The sequence below is a fragment of the Rhineura floridana genome, chromosome 7 (genome assembly GCF_030035675.1).
Source record: "Rhineura floridana isolate rRhiFlo1 chromosome 7, rRhiFlo1.hap2, whole genome shotgun sequence".
In the NCBI taxonomy this organism is placed as follows: Eukaryota; Metazoa; Chordata; class Lepidosauria; order Squamata; family Rhineuridae; genus Rhineura; species Rhineura floridana.
The window spans coordinates 70,159,941-70,182,357 of NC_084486.1; the positions used below are offsets into that span (position 1 = coordinate 70,159,941).

The window sequence follows — 22,417 nt, forward strand, 5'->3', positions numbered from 1 at the left end:
TGCTAGGTCACAATGCTGTAGTAACATTAGAAGGTACAACTGGCAGAATTGCCCCTTTACTACCTGGTCTTTGCCTGCCATTCCCTTTCTACCAGTACTACTTAGCCCCAGTTTCTCACTGACTTCTCCAGTCTTCAAATCCTATGTCTCCAACCCAGATGAGACATTTGGTCTTACCGTGAAATCGGTCTTCTCTGTGCATGTCAAAGATGGTATCAGATGGGTAACTAGCTCCACCTAGTGGTTGAAGGCAAAAGAGTACTGCTGACGTTTTACTGTAGCTCCGTCCCTGGTCTGCGCCTGCTCCGTGCTCAGTTTCCAATGACAAGCCCACGAAATCAGGCCAATAGACGCCACAAACAAGACAAGAAAACAGTACTCATACACTCTCTGCTCCAGGGCTAACCGTGCTTATAAAGGCAGCCCAGCACTCATAGGGAGTGGCCCTGATATCATCTTTGACATGCACAGAGAAGACCGATTTCACAGTAAGACCAAATGTCTCTTCTCCTGTGCATGGAAAGATGATATCAGATGGGACATACCAAAGCTGACCCATGTAGGGTGGGAATACTGCTGGGCTGTGGTCACGAATGATCCTTGAGGACGTGCTGTAGCACCCTCCTCCCAAAGGCTGCCTCCGATGAAGCATAGGAGTCTATTTTATAATGCTTAATGAACGTATTGGGAGTGGACCATGTGGCTGGTCTACAAATCTCCGCTAGAGGGGCATTACGGGAAAAGGCCGCTGATGTGGCCGCTGCTCTGGTATAGTGAGCTACTACTCCGGTAGGGTGAGCTAATCTTAGAGAGGCATTAAGCTAATGATATGCATGCCTTAATCCACCTGGCTAGTGTGGACGTGGACACCTTATTCCCTAGGGAGGTAGGGTGGAAAGAGACAAACAAATTATCTGTTTTCTGAATTGGCTTTGTCTTTGAAATATAAACTTTAAGCGCTCTTCGCACATCAAGAGAGTGCCAGGCTTTCTCTAAAGGGTGGACAGGATTCGGACAAAAGGACGGCAATACCAGCTCTTGCTGGCGATGGAAAGTAGACAACACTTTGGGACGGAAGGAAGGAACAGTACGTAGGACTACTCTATCCTTATGAAACATACAAAATTTTTTATGGACGGATAGGGCATTCAACTCAGACACTCTACGGGCCGAAGTGATGGCCACGAGAAACAAGACTTTAAGGGAGAGAAGACGGAGGGAAACCTGACTCAGAGGTTCAAATGGAGGTCTTTGAAGGGCTGATAAAACTTTATGTAAATCCCAAGTTGGGTAGCGGTGCACCGTAGGTGGTGCTGTTACCATCGCACCCCTGAGCAAACGTTTGACGAAAGGGTGAGATCCGATTGGATTATCCAGAGATCTGGAGAGGATTGCCGACAAGGCCGAAACTTGGCGCTTCAGGGTATTTGGTCTGAGGCCCAAAGATAATCCGTCTTGTAGAAAAGACAAGATCTGGTTGACCCCCGCCTTCCGAGGAAGAATTCCTTTCTTCTGTGACCAGGATGAGAATGCCTTCCATGTGCTCTCATAAATTCTGAGTGTGGAAGGGCGTCTAGAAGCCATCATAGTTTCCAACACTTGGGGAGAGATGCCTTTTTTCAAGAGTCTCCTCCGTTCAAGTTCCATACATGAAGCGCCCACCACTCTGGAGCCGGGTGGCGGAGCTGTCCCTGAGAGAGTAGGTCCCTTCGTACTGGAATCTGCCATGGTGGTTCCACCGACAGGTCGAGAAGGGCTGGAAACCAAGGTTTCCGTGGCCACCATGGAGCCACTAATAGGAATGCCGATCTCTCGGTCCGAAGCTTTTTGATCACCCTGGGAATAACTGGAATCGGAGGAAAGGCATACAGTCTGCCCGGAGGCCACCGGGAAGTTAAGGCATCTGTCCCTTCCGCGCCTGGTGTCACATACCGGGAGAAGAATCTCTTCACCTGTCGATTGTGCCTGGTGGCAAAGAGGTCCACATGAATGTGGCCAAAACGTTTCACTATCTGATGAAAAGCCTCTGGGTGAAGAGTCCATTCCCCTTGAAGTAGCTTTTCCCGACTGAGCCAGTCCGCTTGGCTGTTGTCCTCTCCCTTGAGATATTCTGCCGCTATCGAGTCGACATTGTTCTCTGCCCACTGGAAGAGGAGAAAGGCCTCCTTCTGAAGAAGAAGGGAGCGTGTGCCCCCCTGACGGTTCAAATAAGATTTGGCCGACACGTTGTCTGTTCTGACCAGCACTGCTTCCAACTGTCTGGAGGTCGCGAAGTGCCTGAGGGCCAGACGAACTGCACGCAGTTCGAGGAAATTGATCGGCAGAGTGGACTCCAGAGGAGACCATGTGCCTTGAACCACCTGCCTGTCGCATATGGCTCCCCAACCTGATAAGCTGGCATCTGATGTTATCAGGGTGTGTAGTGGATCCTGGAAGGGAACGCCTCTCGTTAGATTGAATTCGTGGGTCCACCAAAACAGTGACTGTCGAACCTGTGGTGACAGAGTTATCCTGCGGTGATGTCTGGACGCTATGTCGGATTGAAAGGGCAGAAGTGCCCACTGAAGTGTGCGGGAGTGATGACGTGCCCAAGGCGTCATCTGGAACGTGGACATCATCAAGCCGTGAAGCGTTGCCAATTTCATCAGGTCCGGCGAGGGGGATGATAGGATATCCAATGTTACTTGTCGAATCTTGCTGACTCTGTCTTGGGACAAAGTGAGGAGGCCATGTAGAGAGTCTATAGTCGCTCCCAAATGTGTAATGCGGTTGGACGGAAAGAGATGGCTTTTGGCCTCGTTGATCAGGAAGCCATGGTCCTTTAGACAGGCCAGGGTGACATGGAGGTCTTCCCATGCCTTGTGCAATGATGGTGAGCGAATCAGAAAGTCGTCCAGATAAGGAAATATATGAATCCCCAGAGTCCTGAGGTGTGCCACCAGGACAACCACGACCTTTGTGAATACCCTGGGGGCAGACGACAGGCCAAAGGGCATGGCCTTGAATTGATAATGTTCTTGTCCCACCGCGAAGTGGAGGTACCTTCTGTGAGGGGGAAAGATTGGTATGTGTAGGTATGCCTCCTTCAGGTCGATAGAGGAGAGGAAGTCCCCTATCCTCAGCGCTTCCTTGATTGAAAGCAAGGTGTCCATACGAAACTTGCGGTATTTTATGAAGCGGTTTAGACCCTTGAGGTCTAACACAGGCCTGGACAAACCGTCTTTTTTCCCGACGGTGAAGAACAGAGAGTAACTTCCCAGGAACCTCTCTCCTGGAGGAACTTTCTCAATGGCTGCTATGTGCAGAAGATGGGAAACTGACCGCAAAACTTTGTCTCTCTTGTGTGGATTCATTGATAGAGGGGATGGAATGAATATCGCCGGAGGGGTGGAAGAAAATTCCAGGCGAAGGCCGTATCGAAGAGTGTGTAGGACCCACCGATCGGAGGACAAGTCCTTCCATCGGTGAGTAAACTGTTGGAGACGGCCACCCACCGGCGAGGCGGAGGCGTCAGAACTGATCTCTGTTTCCACATGACTGGGATGTGAATCCATAGCAACCCAAAAGGTGTTGTTGGGACTTAAGCTGGCTGCGCTGTCTGTTCCAGAAGGGACGGCTGGAGCGGGCGTCCTTCTGTCTTCCAAAGGAACGTGAGCCCCGAAAGAAGTGCGACGGGAAATATGGATGGAATGACCGACGAAAGGCTCTGCCGTCATCCCTTTTCCTGGTGGATGGCATGGACTTTTTCTTTTCCTTAGTTTCCAAGACATGCGCGAGGGCGGTGTCCCCGAATAATTTGCCTCCCACATAGGGTTCCGAGGCAAGGTTCGAGCGAGCTACAGGGTCTGCTTCCCAGTGATGAAGCCAAAGGGTTCTTCTCGTGAAGACCCCTGCCGTCAGTGACCTTGCTGCGAACTGCATAGCATCCATGGACGCGTCTGCCATGAAGGTAACCGCCCGAGAGACCTTCAGCAGAGATTTGCGCACTCGGGTTGGATCTTGCTGTGGGTCATCCAGCAGGTCCTCCAACCAGAGAAGGGAAGCTCGAGCAAACACCGAGGAGGCTGCTGCTGCCCTGATGGAAAGCGCACTAGCCTCGTGAACTCTTCTAAGCCCCTGGTCCATCTTACGCTCAGTGGCATCCTTGAGGTGAGCATCTGAGTCTTTCGGGTTCAAAGATGGGTTCAGGAGATTGACTATAGGCGCGTCTATGAGTGGGACCTTCAACTGATCCATGAGCGGTTGTTCTAGTGTATAATACTTGTTGGCGATGGAAACTGACTTTTTGAATTGTAAAGGAAGGTCGAATTCTGATTTGAGCACCTTCGGAAGAAGAAAAGGAAGCTTCAACACTCTCGACCTAGGTTTTGGATCCGGACATACTGCTGACACTCTCGAGGTGGATGGAGTAGGAGGATCCTCTGTAGAGGTGAGGGTAAGGGCTTCCATCGCCTTGCACAGCAGAGGAAGAAAATGAGCCTCTTGAAATATCCTGGTAGATAGAATCTCCTCAGATTCCGACTCCCCACTCCATTCCTCCTCATCCAAGACAATCAATTCATTTTCTGCGTCCATAGGCTCCTGGTCAGGGAGCTGTAGATGTCTGCCTTGAGATGCCGCATGGGGATCTGGAGATAAGCGGCCAGGAGGAGGGCGAAGATCTGTCCTCGAGTGATCTGTAAGTGGATACCTCGAGGGGTGGGAGCCTGAAGTATTTTGAGAAGACAAGTCCCTGGCTAGATCCAATAAGAGAGCCTCTCTAAGCTGCTCCTTAAGCTGTTGAATTGAATGCGCTGACAGATGTAACTGAACAGGGCAAGCCTGAGTATGAGAAGAGTAGAGCCTATGCCCTTCAGCAGATTGAACCTGTTGAACAGGGATTGGTTCATCCAAAAACCCAGCAAATGCGTCAGGAGAGGAGGTAGTAGAAAAAATAGCATCTAAGGGAGGCTGGAGCTGGCTGCCTTCGTCATCAGAGAGGGGTTCCAGGTCTCTCTGGTCCCTTGTATGGTGTACAGAAGCTTGACCATCTCTACAAGTTCGCTTATGTGGGGCAGATATCCTGCCTTCTGTAGTCACCCTGCCCGCCAGAATCTGAGCCTCAGCCACCTCGTGCCTGACGGTAGAGGGGCGGGCTGCCGCTACTTCAGAATGATCCCCCGAGGAATGAGACTGCTCCAATCCCAGGGTGGGAAGGGGCTCTGATACTGCGCCTGTTGATGCCATGCGGGGAGGCGGCTTTAACCCCTTTGAGAGGTGTTTCGTTTTGTGCGTGGCTTTCCCCATTGCGGGCACACACTGCGGGAGTTATAGGGTTAATAAATGCTGCTAGTAAACGACCGGGCGAAGCTTGCAATTTAACAGCGGCCAGCATCTTCCCCTCTATTGCTTCTGCGCGTCTACCTCCTCTCCCGCTACAGAGCGGGTAAAAACGAAAGCCGCTCGCCAAGAGCGAGAAATAACTGGATGTAAGCCTGGGTATCGAGCCCTGGGAAGGCTGCTGCCAAGGTTGAAAACCGCCGACTCTGCAGCCTGGTGAAATTAGTTAAAGAGGGAGTCTGAATAGGTCGACGGCTGCCAGAGCCGCAGGGAGGGGCTGGCTGTTCCTCGCCATGGGGGAAGGTCAGAAGGAAAGAGACAGAAGGAACCCCTTTGTTTGTTTGTTTGTTTAAACTATTACAGAAGGAATAAGAAAACTTGGAGAGAAAGAGCAAGAACGAACTCACACAGAAGATCCAAACAACAAAAACGCTACAAGCCTGAATCACGGAGTCAGAGAGAATCCAACCACTTTTCTGTGAGGCAAAAGAGAAACTGAGCACGGAGCAGGCGCAGACCAGGGACGGAGCTACAGTAAAACGTCAGCAGTACTCTTTTGCCTTCAACCACTAGGTGGAGCTAGTTACCCATCTGATATCATCTTTCCATGCACAGGAGAATATACTGCCAGGTTTCTGTTGTCTTTAACTACCCTGTCTCTTGACCAACTCCCTTGTACTTGTCCTTCTTCCACCCATGGCATATTGTCCTCTGACCTTAAGTTATGGGAGGTTTTGCTAGAACTCCTCTCATTCTTCCTTTTTTCTCTGCTGCCTTTGCCCTTTTCCTTTTGGACTCCTCTTTTTTCAAGTCGTACTCTGTACTGTTGCATCAGCATCCTACCTACTGTGCTTCCTGTCCCTGGTTTTTTTACATCATGAAACCACTTCCCAGTTCTCAGCCTGCCTGTGTATGAGGTTTCAAGTCCAGCCAAACTGTCAACTTCCCTTTTCCTCACAAAAGCATTCCATGACTGACATGTCCATTATTTGGTGGCAGAAGTTTCAATGCCACAGGAACAGTGCAATATAGTTTGCCTTTGGAAAGATGCTTGTAGTTCTGCTGACACTAATATGGGGAAATTATTTTCAATTGTTTTATCTTTGTCTCCTTCAAATAAATATTTTTGTCCTCTGTACAGTAATGTATCCTTAGGAACACAAGAAGAGCCAAGTCTCTGTGTAGTGCCAGCCTCCTGTTTCCAACTGTGGCCAGCCAAATGCTTCCAGGAGGCACACATTAAGACTTTAAGAAAACAGCCCTCACTTGCTGGCTAATGGCAAACAGTACTTGGCCTCTGAGCAGTGCTGTCATGGCTAATGGCCATTGATAGGTAGATTTATGTGTTTGTCTAATTTGCTTTTAAATTCAGCAAAGTCAATGGCCACCATGACATATTTTGGCAGCAAACTCTATATAGTAGTTGTGTAAAGAAATACTTCTCATCTGTACACTGTCTGCCAGTTTATAATTATGTGATGCAGAGTTCTTGTAGCATGAGAAGGGTTGGCAGGGGAAGGATTTATATCCACTTGTTCCATCATATCATGCATAATTTTATAAACTTTAATCACAAGGGAAACTTGTGGCCCTCCAGATGTTGCTGGACTATAACTCCAGTCATTCCTGACCATTGACCATGCTGGCTTAGGTTGATGTGAGTTAGACCTACAACACCCAGAGGGTCTCAGGTTTCCCATTTCTGTTTTAACACGTCTCCCATCTGATGTCATTTTTAAACAAAGTAAAAGGCAACCACAACCATGAAGGCAAGGTTCCTATGCAATCAACTTGCCCATTACAACTCAGTCTCTCTTTCTCTTCCAAATTTTGAATCTTTCACTGTCTAGACCCACGCCCAGCCTCTGAGGCATATCCTCTGTACAAGAGGATACTGGTTCATCACCTGAGAAATTGGCTTCTTCTAAGAATCATCTCCCTCTTATTCAGCATTATGGCCCCTTGGCCTGAGATTAGCTTCCCATTGCAGCAGAACTGCTATGTACATGGGACCTCTCTACCATTGTCCTAACTGTCTCATGGACATGCACCTTTAAGCTTTTCCAGGTGAGTCATTTTGTCCTCAATGGACTGCATTAGTTCTGAAGAGCTGGGAGCTAATTGCACAGAGCACACACCCACAACCTTTGCCAAGCAGGCAGAGACATCATACATACGCAAACACTGGATAACCAGCATGGTCTTTCTAGTTTCATAAATAATTTTGCCTTTAATTTTTGTGTGTGAAGAGCTTACAAAGAAGAAGCCCTAGAGTTGTGAGGTGGGGGAAGTTTGTTTTCAAGCTTACTGTAGTATAGGGTGTGTGGTAGGGTTAAGGTAGACTTTGCTGTCCTAACCTCTGCGACATGTTTCCGTTTCGTAGTGTTTTGTTGCTGGGGCTTCCTCACACTCACAGAATTGTACTTCCCTCACATACTATGCATAAATATATACACGTGGTGCACTTTCAGTTCCTATTGTAACTAATTAGGGTTAGAGAACATATGGCTAACCTGTAGTCCCAAGTGCCCTAGCTGATGAGGTTAAATTAGAACTAGATTCTAACTAGAGATGATTAAAGGGAAGTCATTGCATAACTTCTTTGGCTGTACAAAAACCACTCTACAATTTTGCTTTAAACCTTTTTCTATTCTCTGTTCTTCCAGGTTACTCCTACAGTTTTATTTTTAAATCAAAACCGCATTGTTTTGTGCTTATTGCTACAATTGGGCGGTAGATTTAAAGCTCCCTTAATTAACATCTGACCTGCATAATAGGGTTGAAAGCATCTGAAAATCAATATAACTACATTAATATTGTTCCTATCTAAAGACAGGCATGTTTCATCTTCCCATTAGTCATTTCTTTGTTTTGGTACAATTGTGTTTTTCATAAATAACACAATTTAAAAAATATATATGTATTGCTGTAGTCCTACAGTCCCTGGGATGGCATCCCAGAGGCCACAGGATATTCTCGATATCTTTTTGCAAGAGCAGAAAGAGAGAGGTCTGCCCTTGCGAAAGATGATTGATTTTGTGAGCCCGCTGGTCATCAAAATAAAACTTACTGATGTCAGTAGAGGCAAAAGGGAGGCACGCCAGAGATGTGCCAGAAGAGCTCCTCCAATTCCCCCAACATACCACTTAAATAGGGAACAAACTATGCCAGCCCTGGAGCTGGCATTGTTTATTCTCCCCCTTCCGTTGCAAGCAAAGGTTTACAAATTTCACGTACCCAGAAGTCATCACTTTATATTGTAGGGATTGAGTGATCAACTTGTATGTATAAACTCTGTCTTGGTCACTAAGACTATGGACACTTTAGGTTATAAATAAATAAGTGTTTATAAAAATCAATGTGATGTTTGCTGATTATGCTAACTTATAAACTATTACTTTACAATACTAGTGATATTATTAATATTGGGGCGGGGGGAGTCACTTATTTGAGGGCCCGGACTGGTACAAATTCAAACTGAAATCATACAAATTTCCCTGGAGTATGGAGGAAATTTTTATAGGAGCAAAACTTAACACATGTATTTGGATGAGTGGGAAGAGATTAAAAACACAGTAATAAATAGTTTGCTTGGTCCTTGAAGTCCTTTTCCTATTGGAAATTACAATAAATGGCATTGCTCTCCCAGCTTCCCAACACCACAGGTTGCTGCCACAGAGTGGAAGGGGCAAAGTGCAAGAAGCTCAGCATGGTGCAATGTGTGGCGGCAGGGCCAAGCACACCTCACTCCTCTTTTTCTCTCAGTCAACGGTGTTGAGAGAACAGGAGAGCAACAGAACCCCACCTGCACCACCCCACTGGTCACTATTGATAAGCAGTAATACATTATAAGAAAACAGTGAGCTTCAGCAAGAGTAAATCTGATGGTTTGTGTATTACTAAATTAAACTAAGTAAAATAATCACATGTATGTTTATTAGCCAGCGTGGATTTTTCACATTCCACAATGTTAAATTGAAAATACCCCCATGCCATCCCGATGCTTCCCATAAGCTCATTTCAAAACAAAACCTTACAATACGTATAGTCCTGAACTCAGAAATGCTTGCTTAACAACCTTCTCAATTTTCATGGCGATACACTAAACAGTCAGAGAGAATAGAGAGTTCAAAGTCTAAAAAGAGAGAGAGAAACCCAGAGCTCTTTTGGACTTTTTTCTCTCAGAGTTCTCATAATCTGTTGAGATTCATTAAAAATCAGCAATGTTCACAGAGTACCTATCATTGTATTACTGACCTTGCCCCATACTCTGACCTTCATCTTCTGTAGTTCAAAAGTTACAAAAATGCCTGGCTGCTTTTAAATTAATTTAAGAAATTTTGCATTGAACTAATTGATAGTGTTGGGCATCCTCAATAAGAACCAACTGTCAGTGTTCTAAAAGCAAGACTCACAGCTGCTGGGCTTGCCTAATCACAGGGCCACACCTACACCAGACTTTGATTTCACATGAGACAGTCATGGCTTCCCCAAAGAATCCTGGGAAGTGTAGTTTGTGAAGGGTGCTGAGAGGAGACTCCTATTCCACTGAGAGAGCTCCAGTGGCCAGATGGGTTTAACAGTCAGCCACTCTGATTGAAGGTTTGTGAGGGGAACAGGGTGTCTCCTAGCAACTCTCAGCACCCTTCACTAGCTATACTTCCCAGGATTTTTTGGGAGAAGCCATCACTGTCTAAAGTGAAATAAAGGCCTGGTGTGGATGTGGCCAGGGACAGCTTTGGGTGGAAGGCTACATGTGCCTGCCGTAGAATAAAAAGCTGGAGGAAATGCTGAAAAGCAATGATACTGTTCACAATGTTTTCCTTTTGGAAAGGAAAGCGGCTTCCCCCTCCCCTCCCCCAGGTCAGTGTTGGACTATGACCTGGAAGACCAGGGTACAAATTCCCACACATCCATGAAGCTGACTGTGTGACCTTGGGCCAGTCACTGCCTCTCAGCCTCAGAGGAAGGCAATGGTAAAACCACATCTGAATACCATTTACCATGAAAACCCTATTCATAGGGTCGCCATAAATCGGGATCAACTTGAAGGCAGTCCATTTCCATTTTCAAACACAGAAATAAATCCCATGGAACTCAAAAAGTATGCAAATGATCAAACCCACCCTTCTCCCTCCTATCCCCTCCCTCTTGCCCCTCCCTCCCCATCCTCCTCCCCATGGTCAGTTTTACCTATCTTAAGCATGATTGCAGGGGAGAAAATACCATTGAACTCCATAAGCATGCAAATTTTCAAACTTGCCCTCCTCTCCCCCTTCCTTTGCAGCCCTCCAATCCACTCCTTCCTCTTCTCCTCTCCCATGGTCAGTTTTTCCTATCCTAACCCTGATTGCATAGGAGTAAATCGCACTGAACTCAATAAACATGCAAATGATCAAACCTGTCCTCCTCCTCCTCTCCCATCTCCTCCTGCCCTCCCCATCCCCTGTAGTCAGTTTCACCTATCCTAAGCATGATTGCAGGGGAATAAATCCCACTGAACTCAATAAGCATGCAAATGATCAATCCATTCTCAGCAAACTTGCACAGGATCCCATTTCTTACCTCCTGGATTAGTGATGGCAACACCCGCAATCAGCCCAAATAATAGAAAGAAGTCATGTGCTGTGCTGATCTTGTTTTAGCAGGGAGGAAGCCATATTATTAAGACAGTTGATATAGTTCAAATGGTCACTTTTTAAATATGTCTGATTTACTTCGCAATTTTAATGAAGTTTCCTATAGGAAATCATTTTCTTTTGTTTCTATTTCTGTGAATATGTGAAGTACAGCGACATTTTGCACAATTTACACCAAAACAACTCCAAAAATAATTGTGGAATAATGGCACAGACTATTCTGCAGACTAGTCTCCAATGGACATCAGGAGTGTCTCAGTTTGCACAAGATAAAACAGTGGGAGGTGAAATATATTCTAGCAAAATTCTAGGTGTGCTCTATGTTTTTAATTGACCATGCCCACCTGTCTTTAAATCAAGTGGTTTAAACATAGCAGGCTGAAAACATGCATCTTGGGCCAGCTAAGTTTGTTTTTTCCAACAGCTAGAGTCATTCCTGAAGTAGCAACATATTGTAATCAGTCTGATTTTACATCACACTGCAGTTTCAGATTCCACTGTTAATGCACCCAAAATACAAATAGAACACAACCTCCAATTTGAAACACAAAAGGCTGTCTTCAGCATCATATGACATTGACCAATAAAAAGGCTTTGAAATTAATAAAAATAAAATTGACACAGATTTCTAGGATGAATAGTGAGGGAAATAAAATTTTCTAGTTTAGATTCTCTGTAGAAACATTAGTAACACAGGAAAGAATCAAAGAAGATTGAAACACTAAGCACATACAAAAATATAATTCTCCATCTTTGGAGATGGCAGGTGTTGCCACCACTCACCATATGCTCAGAGGCACGTTACCCAATTCTTCCAAGCTACACAGGAAGTGGATTGGACTGTGAAAGACCAACCCAAATTGTGTTTGCATTTTGATACATTTGTAGGGCAGTACAGTATCTCAGAGAGGAGGTCAGGTCTCCTGCTCCCCTGGTGCATTTACTATAGTTGCCCAATTTCCCTGCTTTTTAAAGTTTGATAGAAATATCTGTGGGCTATAGGTACCTTCTTAAACCGCAAGATGTTTTGCCTATTAGTGAATTTGGAATTAAGACAACTGTGTTTAATGGGGCTCACAACAAGATAAGTTTGCATAGGATTGCACTGTCAATGAGCCAGTTCTTTCTTTAAAAAAAAATTAAATTAAAAAACATATGTCCTGCCTATTTTTCAAAAAGAAACTCAAGGCAATGAACAAAGCAGAAAACACCATATGTCATAATATAGCCTACTGAATCTGCTGTAGTATTAAAGCAGGTGTGGGGAACTTTTTGCCCTCCAGATGTTGCTGAACTACAACTTCCATCACTGGCCATGCTTACTGCGGCTAATGCGAATTGTAGTTTGACAACATCTGGAGGGCCAAAGATTCCCCACACCTGTGTTAAAGGATCTCAGTATTTCATGTGGCCGCTGTTTGGGGAAGGGAATTATAAATAAGATTAAAGCTGTACACTCATCGACTTAGATGAACCTATTAGCAGATTCTCAGCTATCAGAATTCCTTTAATAGTATTTTAAATTTTGTAACCAAAACATGTTATACATTTATAGAGTTATTAGCATGCAAATGTTTGCAGTCAAAATCATTCTTTGTAACCTGCTACTACATAGCACCACAGCAAATGTGTGCTACGGCCATCTATATGTTGGCCATTTATTTGTTGTTTCACAACCACCTAAGGCACACACATAGAAGACTTAGTAGTAAATTTCATTAGGTGATACCAAATATTCTTGTTTTGATTTTCTGATTGCAGAGAGATTTTGGTGGAACAGAAATACTTCCTGGAAAACTTTGTATGAATGCTCACTTTTTTTTTCTGATCCTGTTAAGTTCCATTATTTTTTCCGGCAGCTGTTGCTTCACACAACTTTACTTCCCTGTCCATTGCATCTGGATAGACTCCAGCAGTACCTAAATGTGGATCATGGTTGTTGCAGGCACTGTGCACTGATAAATCGATAATTATAATTAAATTATCTAGAAACCTGGAAAAATATATAAATATGTTAGAGCCCCATATCATATTAATAGACAACAACCCTGGGTGAAGTTAAGGAAATATTCTGGGTTCCAGTGCAACAATGTCCAGTAGCTAGGAGTCCAAGAAACAGATGCCTGAAGGCTTTCTGTATGTGGTATTCATGTGTATCAGCCTTTCCCAACCTTTGGGTCCCCAGATGTTGCTGGACTACAATTCCCATAATTCCTGACCATTGACCATGCTGGCTGGTACTGATGGGAGATGTAGTGCAACAACATCTGGGGATCCAAAGGTTGGGAAAGGCTGATGAATATTAACAACTTAGAAAAATAAATGTAAGATCATCTCTGTTTCTCTATAATCAGTTGGAGTGACAATAATGAAAATAATCTCAATTGTTCAAATTTGTGTTAATAGTTTGGGTGTCTCATCCCTTGATTCAGAAATGGTTCACATGGTTAGCTACTGAACAAGTGCTTTGCAATGCCACCTTTGATAGTACTGATCACCTTTGGGAACTGAATGCAGGCTCCTTCCCCCCCCCCCTTCCAGCAGGAGAGGTCTCGATTCAGGCTCATTTTACCTCTAAATGTAATTTGTGCTGTCTGATCTGATCATCTTGTCTTGTTCATTGGTATGGAAACAGGATATTCAGCCCCAAGTGTTGCCAGGATATTCACGTGCAGGCCTTTCTGTGCACACAGTTCCAAATCAGCAGAATCTGGTTTTTTTATAATGTTTTTTCATAACTGTTAATTCTTTGTTTGTTTTTTAACAGGAGTGAAAATTACATCAACAATACATGTGCTAAAGCTCATCAGACAGGCTGGTGACAGAGTCATCGTACATTATGAGAGGCCTGTTGGCTATAACCAACAGAATTCATTACCGCAAGATAATCTTGCACAATTTGTAAACTCAGCGTTTCCAGATGAGGATGCATCAACAGAGATAGATAACAAAGAACTGGATTTACAGTTTGAGGATTTGGCAAATGAACTAAAGTCATGTGAATCCAGAGATGATTCTTCAACAAGTCCCAAGCATACATCAGTGTCACTTACAGCTAAACCACCTGGAACTGTATCACCAATTCTAAACCGCAAGTTACATTTTGGAAGTCATCAGTCATCTGGAAGGGCACTTTTCAGAGAGGCAGCTAAGCAAGTAGTACTCAAAAATTCTGAAAATCTAGATGCAACCCAGCAAACAGACAAACATTCACAGACAAGTACAACTAAACCTCCTGTACCACCCAGGCCACAGCTTAAAGTTGCACCAGTTCCTAATGAAGTTCAAAATATACTAGAAACTGGTGATTTATCTTCTGAGAAATCAGAGAAGCTGCCGATTCCTGCAAGTAATGGAGATAAAAATTCAGAAAAGCTAACAAAAAATACTGATGTAGAGGAAGACCCTACAGGATCCAAATCAGTTACATGCAAACCAGAAATGGCTAAGGAACCTTTAGAATCCTCATTGAATTCTAAAACAGTTATAAACAAACCAGTTACAAATAAACTAGAAGTAATAAAAGAACCTTCAGAATCATCACAGAGTTCTAAAACAGTTACAAACAAACCAGTTACAAACAAACTAGAAGCAATAAAAGAACCTTCAGAATCGTCACAGAGTTCTAGGTCAACTATAGAAAACCACAATTCATGGGAATCACCAGAAATTCCTTATCGCAAACGATTAGGTAAATGGGCAAGGACAAAGGCCTGTTCCTACTTATTTGAAGTAGAAAAAGAACACAAGTACCTAAATGTTGCCATTTGGTGTAGGGACCCTTTTAAATTAGGTGGACTTCTCTGTTTAGGATATGAAAGCATAAAACTTGAAGAAATAGCTTTAGATTGTATAGCCACATCCTCCATGGAATTCATTAGACAATTTAGATTAAATCCTTCTGCACCTAAGGCTGCAGTAAGTAGAACTGCATTGCGTGCTTTAATCTCACACAAAGGCTTCAGTGAAAATTTTTGTTATGGTGATATTACTATACATTTTAAATACTTAAGAGAAAGTGAACCAGAAGACTCCAGCTTTCTTCTGGAAAAAGAAAAAGAATATATTTCAGAAGAAGCAGCAGCTCCCATTCTTCCAAAAGACGACCCTTATTTTGGACAAATAATCTACACCGAAAACAAGCATAATTTTCAAGACACTCAGTTTCAGAATCCAACTTGGTGTGATTACTGCAAAAAGAAAGTTTGGACAAAAGCAGCATCACAGTGTGTGGTTTGTGCATACGTTTGCCACAAAAAATGTCAAGAAAAATGTCTAACTGAAAGCCCATTTTGTTTAGGAGCTGCAAGACGGCTTGAGAGAGATCTACGCACTTTTAAATTTGATAGCCATGATTCTCAGAGCACACCAGCATCTCGTGCCGATGCAGAATTGAAAACTGCAAACAAAACAACAGGCTTAACAAGACACATCATCAATACAAGCACCCGATTGTTAAATCTTCGTCAAGTACCTAAAGTTCGTGTTAGTGAGCAAGGGGCTGATGCAGTAGAACCGTCGCCAAAGCACACACCACATGCTTCTGATAATGAAGGTAGTGACACAGAAACTGGTGGTCCAAGTAGCCCTTCCAAACAAGCATCTGGTACAGGGATAAAATTACCAAGAAAGGAAGGAGGATTAGATGATAGTGTCTTCATTGCTGTTAAAGAAATTGGCCGAGACCTTTATAGAAGTTTGCCTACAGAAGAAAGAATCCAGAAATTAGAAGTTATGTTGGAAAAACTGCAATATGAAATAGACCAAGAACTGGAGAATAATAATTCTTTAATAAGAGAAAAGAAAGAAACTACAGATACGAGGAAAAAAATGTTGTTGTCCGCTGCACTGGCTAAATCAGGTGAACGACTGCAAGCCCTAACACTTCTTACGATTCACTACAGAGCAGGCATTGAAGATATAGAAGCATTGGAAAATGCTACTTTAGACCTGGAATCCAGGAAGCAGGATAAATATGAAGATGAGAACATAACAGAAGAAATGGAAAATGAAGTTGAGAATGCTCTAGTAATGGAACCAGTACTCGAACAGTTACTGAAAGAAGGACTTGAAAGATCTGATAACTTAGTAGACTGAGGTTGCACATTTGGCCTTGAGAATGATAAACTGGGGAAATACTTTGCACTTAATCCAAACCACATCAGATATATCAAAATGTAATTAAACACTGGTAAAATGTATACATGATGCTTCTCCACAGTTTTATTTTACTTGTGTAAGAATACAGAGTTTTAATTGGTTAGAGTTTCATTTCCAAGTATAGTTCATATTTTTGCTGAAGTAGCTGATCCAAATTGTTTTTAAAGAACATTTTAAGTTAATACTAGAAGATTAATTTATTTGAACTTTTTCTGAAATTTCATTTTAATATCTAATATAGTGGCTTTCTTTTTGTTCCCTTCCATCATTAAGTTTAAAAGTTTTGAATTTTTACTGCATGCTGAAATTGACACCACCACAGCAGCTATTATGGGACCAGGTTCTGAAGATTTTCATTGTGTCTCATTATTTGGCTGTGATTTATTTCAATTGTGTGTGTTGGTTTCAGAGCATATTTTTTTGTTTTTTGCCAATCATGCATCATAGCCAACACTGTGGCTTTATTCTCAATTATTTTGTAAAGGTTATTACTACATATCATGATGCTTGGTTTCCATGATTTTTGTTCAGTCACAGATTTAATCTGCACTTGAATATTTTTTCCTCTTTGGGCTTAGTAGTATTTTTAACTTGGAGGGACTCCTAAAGCACATCTAGTTCAAAACTCTTCAAATATCCCTCAGTAGGTGCTAATCTCCTCTCTTCTCCTTAAAGACCATAGACATTAAAGTTTGCTTGATCATGAGCTGTACCAATGTTGCATAGCAATTTCTTGGGAATGTGCCAGCAAAAGGTATTTATGTTAATGTAAAAATTAGATGGAAGCCTTATAGAACTTATCACTGTATAATGTTTAAACACCTGAAGTTGAGTTGCAGCATTTTGTTTACCTAAGCATTGATTTTGTCACAGAATCTGGTGTCAGTGTTTTAATGTTTAAAAGGGTAAAATTTAAACTAGATGCTAAAATAATTCACTTTCCACTGGTTGTGATGCCATCATGCACAGAAAAATGATAGATGCTCTTCATTTTAATGTAGCATGTAGGTTTTTTTCCACTGGATCCTGAGCCCACCAGAAATTAAGAAGTTTGAAAGTTCGTTTTTGGAAAGCCCTAACTGATCTGATGTGAAAAAATGGTGTTGGGACTTGAAATGTGTATCTTTTAAGGCTCCATTTTCCATGTGCATATCATTATTTCAAGCAGTGTGCTATATTTTTATTGTAGTACATATACCTCTATAGGAATTGGTAAGGCTAGCACACCTAAATCACTCTTTTTGACTGGCAAGTAGTCGATCATCTTACTATGTTAAGTCTGCTATGTGATTAGCGTGGGAATAAACAATATCTACCCAAACTTTTTGACCTTAAAAATAACCTCTTTTTGCTTTCCTTTTTTTAACATAACCAAGCCAAATACTTGCTAAATTGAGAGTGCAATGCATACTAGTAAAAAGGTAAAGCTCTGCTCTTTCAACAAATTTTGCTTCATAACTTATACTAAATATTTCCAAAAATAAATCCCTCTGAAAAGTTCAACATTGTGTTTAATTAATTTTCTCTCTCAATTTACTTTCTGGGTAGCTTACCAGCAGACGTGATCTGGAATAATTCTCAATTAGTTTTTAGCTTATATCCAGGTACTGCCTTGAAACACTTGCTGATGTGAGGAAGCAACTGCTGAAATATAGGCATTAGGTTTTTTCTAAATGTCACCTTGTAGTTTATCAGTTAATAAAATGGGCATGAATTATTGTATAAAATAAATTAAATGTAGTGCAATATTCTGAATGTTGCGTGAGAATGGCGGCAAAATAATTGTATGGTAGCAAGAAAAACAAAACAATTATAAAAAACTGATCTTGAGAGGTGAGCTGTATTAATACATTCCTATTCTTTGCTTCTGTGCTTTACTGTACATAGCTGAAAATTAAAAAAAAGCCACTGAAAGCAAGAATATCTTGATGTAGTGGTATGTAACTACTTGACACTTGCACATATTTATGGAAAGTCTGCCTGAGATGATTGTCAGACATGATTTTATCATGAAAACAAGCTTTAATAAATTTTTTAAAATAAATTCTCAGTTTCTGTGTTGCAAGCTGTTATATTTATAGGATATATTTATCAGAAAGTGTTGCCTTCTCATCCATGCAGGCAAAGGTATGTCTAGGGCATGTTCTTAAGAACTGGTTTCCAAAATTTCTATCTGCACATGAATTCTTTCAGTGAGTCCTTGGGAAAGGGCTGGAGCTCAGTGACAGAGAACATGTCTTGCCTGCAGATAGTGCTATGTTAATTCCCTGGCATCTCTAGGTAGAGTTAGGAAAGGCACTTGTCTAACAATACTGAGCTAGATGGGCCAGTGGTATAACAACTGCTTCCTCTATTCCTTTCCGTACACTTGCTGGCTAAGGAGCATCTGTGTAGCCACAGAGAATATCTCTGTGTTCTAGAAAGATCAAGAATGTATTCTAGGTAGCATGCTAAATTTCTCCTTCCATTTTGGGGCTTCAACAAACGTAGGAGATTGATTGAAAGTATTTATAGGGTGCCTATCAGGACTATGCTCTTGCAAAACTGTATACACAATAAAGAAGATACATAGATAAAAAACTGATATATCAAATTGGTATGAATTACTAACATATAGCAATTTGGCATCATAGTCCTAAACTGTCACATAGCCTGAAACAGGAATGCATCCTTTAAGAGAGATAGTTTTTAAGGCCCATCTTTCCTCTTGTGTGGATTGAACCTAAGCCAAAGAACATGTTCCCCTGTGGCTGCACATTGCTGGGGAAGATGAGCAGTGGTGTAAGTAAGCTCTCTTTCAGATACTCTTATCTGCTATTTCTGATCTCTTGATTGAAAAACACTTGATAATCCTCTGAGGAACCAGTTTGAAAATCACAAATCTAAATGGTAACTTGGGAGGGAATGAAACAAGTTTATCTGAGAGTAAAATATTAGTTCTCTTAATACTGTCTTAGGTTGGCTTTTAATTAGCAGACTTCTTATACTTAAGTGATGTAAGTTCTTTTGTAGAAGGCCCTATAATATTAGGGCTATCTCTTGCTTAGTATTTCATACATACAGATCTGAATTCTTGTATGAAGACATATGTATTCTCTACTGTGAGAATGACAAGAATGACTTTTGGACCAATACAGTTACCTGAAAGCCTCTTTCTATTTCCAGAAACATGTATTGCCATCAATCACTATACCCTCTAGTACTATGGAAATGGTACTATAGCTGCTCAGATGGCAGTTAAATATGTGGGTCTATAGACCAGAAATAGCACTGTTCTCTCTTTTCCTCCCAGAAATTGCATCTGGGAACAAACATGAATTGAAAGAGTTTCCTCTGAACATTAGCATGATTATATCAAGAGCTATCACAGCAAGAGTACAAGGGCATGATCATAGCCTTTTTTCCCAGTAGAAAATAAAGTAGGAGTCTTTCTACTAACCTGTATATGACTTGTAGCAAAACATCAAATTGTCACCTTTTATTTTGTTTTTTTCAAGAGATAACATTCCACGTTGTTATTTTCTGTGTAATTAACAATAATAATTCAACTACAGCATCATTAACTTTGACCAATATATATATACTTTACAAAACTATGTAAACAGGGTGTCTGCTTTAAGACACAAACCATCTGTTGATACATGAAAGAAGGCACAGAAATCATGTTTTACAAACAACATGACATGTATATGACACTATGCATTTTATATTTATACATGGAATTCTATATTCACAACTAAGGAGATAGCACAGCCTCCCATGAGCTGATGTCTATATCATGGGAAAACATGGTGATAGGGCTCAATGAACTGCAGAATATTGCCTATTATTTACAAGGGGCAGGGCTGTACATGCCTCTCATGTAGCAGTCTACCCAGTCCTCTTACAAACTCCATCCTGGCAGTTACTCTTCCTAGAGCAGGGAATAATGTCTAAGGCTGTGGTTTGGGGGAAGGGACTAAGTCACTGCAGACTCCCCATACCCAAGGACCAGCCAGGAGTAAATAGGGCTTTATTTGACTACTCTGACTGCAGAGGTAATGGATAAATCTTACATTTATTTTATTTGGTTAGAAACAAAAGTCCCTCTGCAGATGTTAAAAGACATTGGTGTCTTGCAACTCTCCTAATTAAATAAATAGGCTTTACGTTGTACTAAAAATACAGCGCCTAGACTTTGGGTGGGGGTGTTGAATGCTTTTGACAAAGGTCACACATAAGTTATCTTAAAAATAGCTATACACAAATGGTCACTCAAAATTCTCCCTTATTTGCAGGCAGAGAAACTGGAGCCATTTTATCAAATATCTCCAAGGGAAGGATAAATTCTCCAACAGTTCCTCAGGAATGAGCCTTGCCATTAGGAGTACCACAGCTTATTTTTTTAGTATGGATTTTATTGTTTTGTTCTGGGGCATTTGAAAGGGAGGGGAGAAAAGTAGGCTTCACAAAAAATGGTGGAGAATATTTGAATATTATTTTTTCAAATATTCTCCACATTTTTTGTGGAAGCTACCATTCTAACCCCCCTCCCAATGCTCTAGAACAAAAGGATAAAACATATTGGGGAGGAAAGTGTAAAAGAAAGAAAAACACATTTTCTCAGAATTGTTTCATCTCAGCTCTAAACGAAATTGTTCAAATGCTGGCCAGTTTTGCTTCTAAGGCAAAGTATCACATATCTGCCTAAACTGTCTTCTCTTGTGTTATGGGAGAGCTTGTTGCTCTGCTAGCTGCATGCATCCTAAAAAGATGTAAAGTAAATCATCACTGCATACTTTGGATTTTATGTATGGAGTGCATCTAATAACACCTGTTTGAAACTTATAGCATCATATGATGCACTGTCCTTCAATATTTGTAGGAAGATAACAGATTTAACCAAAGTTGCAGAAGCAAGTGTTGGCATGCATAAAACACAGCCATTTTTGGTGTAGTGCCTGCTTTTTGTTTATAAATAGTAGATAAAGAGGAACCAAGAAGTTCAGTCAAATGCATCCTTCAGAAATGCCCTATTCTGTTTTTCAGTTGTTTTTCCTCCAGGAATAATAGGGAAATATTGTTGACTACAAGATCCATATTTGGTAATTAGAGGGATTATGCATTCAAGTTTATGGTTTTAAGGAAAGTTATTTGAGAAGTGCAACATGTTAATTGTCATTTCTTAATATACATTCAGATAATTTATCATTTCAGGCACTCAATGTTGCTGATTAATCAAATGAAAAAATACGGAATAAATAAAGTGTTCATGAATGGACGTTTTAAAAGCATAGTTCTGGATTTAGATTTACACATTTACACTACTCATTTAATCAAAAATATAGTGCATAATGTTAAATACACAAAGTCTTGACACTATAACAAACTCCTATAAAAGCTTTTTTGCCCTCCTTTTATAAGGCAGTGGGTAATCTGCTTTATCTTCAAGGGCAATAAATAAATCTACCTTTGGCTTTTTTTTCTGTTTGTTTTACTATCACCATTAAATGTACAGTATAACAAAAACTTTTTAACAAGATGTTTCACAGGTAACATATATTAAATTCCTTGATAGCGCTTTCAGACATTACTCATCACTTTCCAATTCTTCATTATCGCCTAATGGATGTGACTGGATGTTGTTCTGTGTATACATCTTGGTTTTAAAGTGACAGTTATGGTCCATAAGTATTGCCTATGAAAGAACAGATCTGGTGTTAGTATATCTGTTAGCCATTTTATTGCTGTCAACAAAAGAAGGCACTTCCTTTCAGAACTTGGCTGGTATCAAAGAATGCCTGACTTGTGGCAACAACTTCTGTGCATGCACTGCAGCATCCGTGAGGGTTCTCATGATATTCTGCCATTTCAGAAGTTCCCTTAAGTTTTGGACATAATTTGTTAGTCAGCATGAGGGTACAGTGAAGGAATTAATCTTAAATACCCTCCCCACAGAGTTATTTGAATTCCAGCATCTATCCATGGCAAAATCTCACACATCAGAAAAAAGATAATTGAAATTAGATGTCTAACTTGTAGCATAATTCAAACTGCACCAAAGTATGGTATCTTTTGAAATCAGCAGTGGCAAGGTTAAGCCAGCCTTGTAATTTTTTTATCTTGTACAAACCAAATTATCTCAATGCAAAATACTGAATTCAGCTAATGAAATACAACAGTACAGCAAAGCTCTTTAATTGTTTGCATACTAAAATTTATCAAAATTCATTGGAAGAGGCTTGAATTCAGTGTAAAATTAGTTGTTGGTCCTCAGCATTCTTGTTTTACACAACCAGTTGCCAGTTTGTTTCTGGACC

At 41.4% G+C, this 22,417-nt stretch overlaps 2 protein-coding genes across 7 annotated transcripts in view; one reads left to right on the top strand and one right to left on the bottom strand.

Moving 5' to 3' along the window:
* Window positions 1-18,162, top strand: part of PDZD8 (PDZ domain containing 8) — a 109,627-nt gene extending 91,465 nt beyond the window's left edge. Inside the window, exon 5 of the mRNA XM_061635875.1 lies at window positions 13,726-18,162. Coding sequence (XP_061491859.1) covers window positions 13,726-16,055 — 2,330 coding nt within the window. The 3' untranslated portion in view covers window positions 16,056-18,162. The remainder of the gene's footprint in view (window positions 1-13,725) is intronic.
* A 1,419-nt stretch (window positions 18,163-19,581) lies between these two features.
* Window positions 19,582-22,417, bottom strand: part of SLC18A2 (solute carrier family 18 member A2) — a 102,503-nt gene continuing 99,667 nt past the window's right edge. For all 6 annotated transcript variants that reach the window (XM_061635877.1, XM_061635880.1, XM_061635878.1 and 3 more), the window contains one exon: window positions 19,582-21,795. In XM_061635877.1, coding sequence (XP_061491861.1) covers window positions 21,688-21,795 — 108 coding nt within the window. In that variant the 3' untranslated portion in view covers window positions 19,582-21,687. The remainder of the gene's footprint in view (window positions 21,796-22,417) is intronic.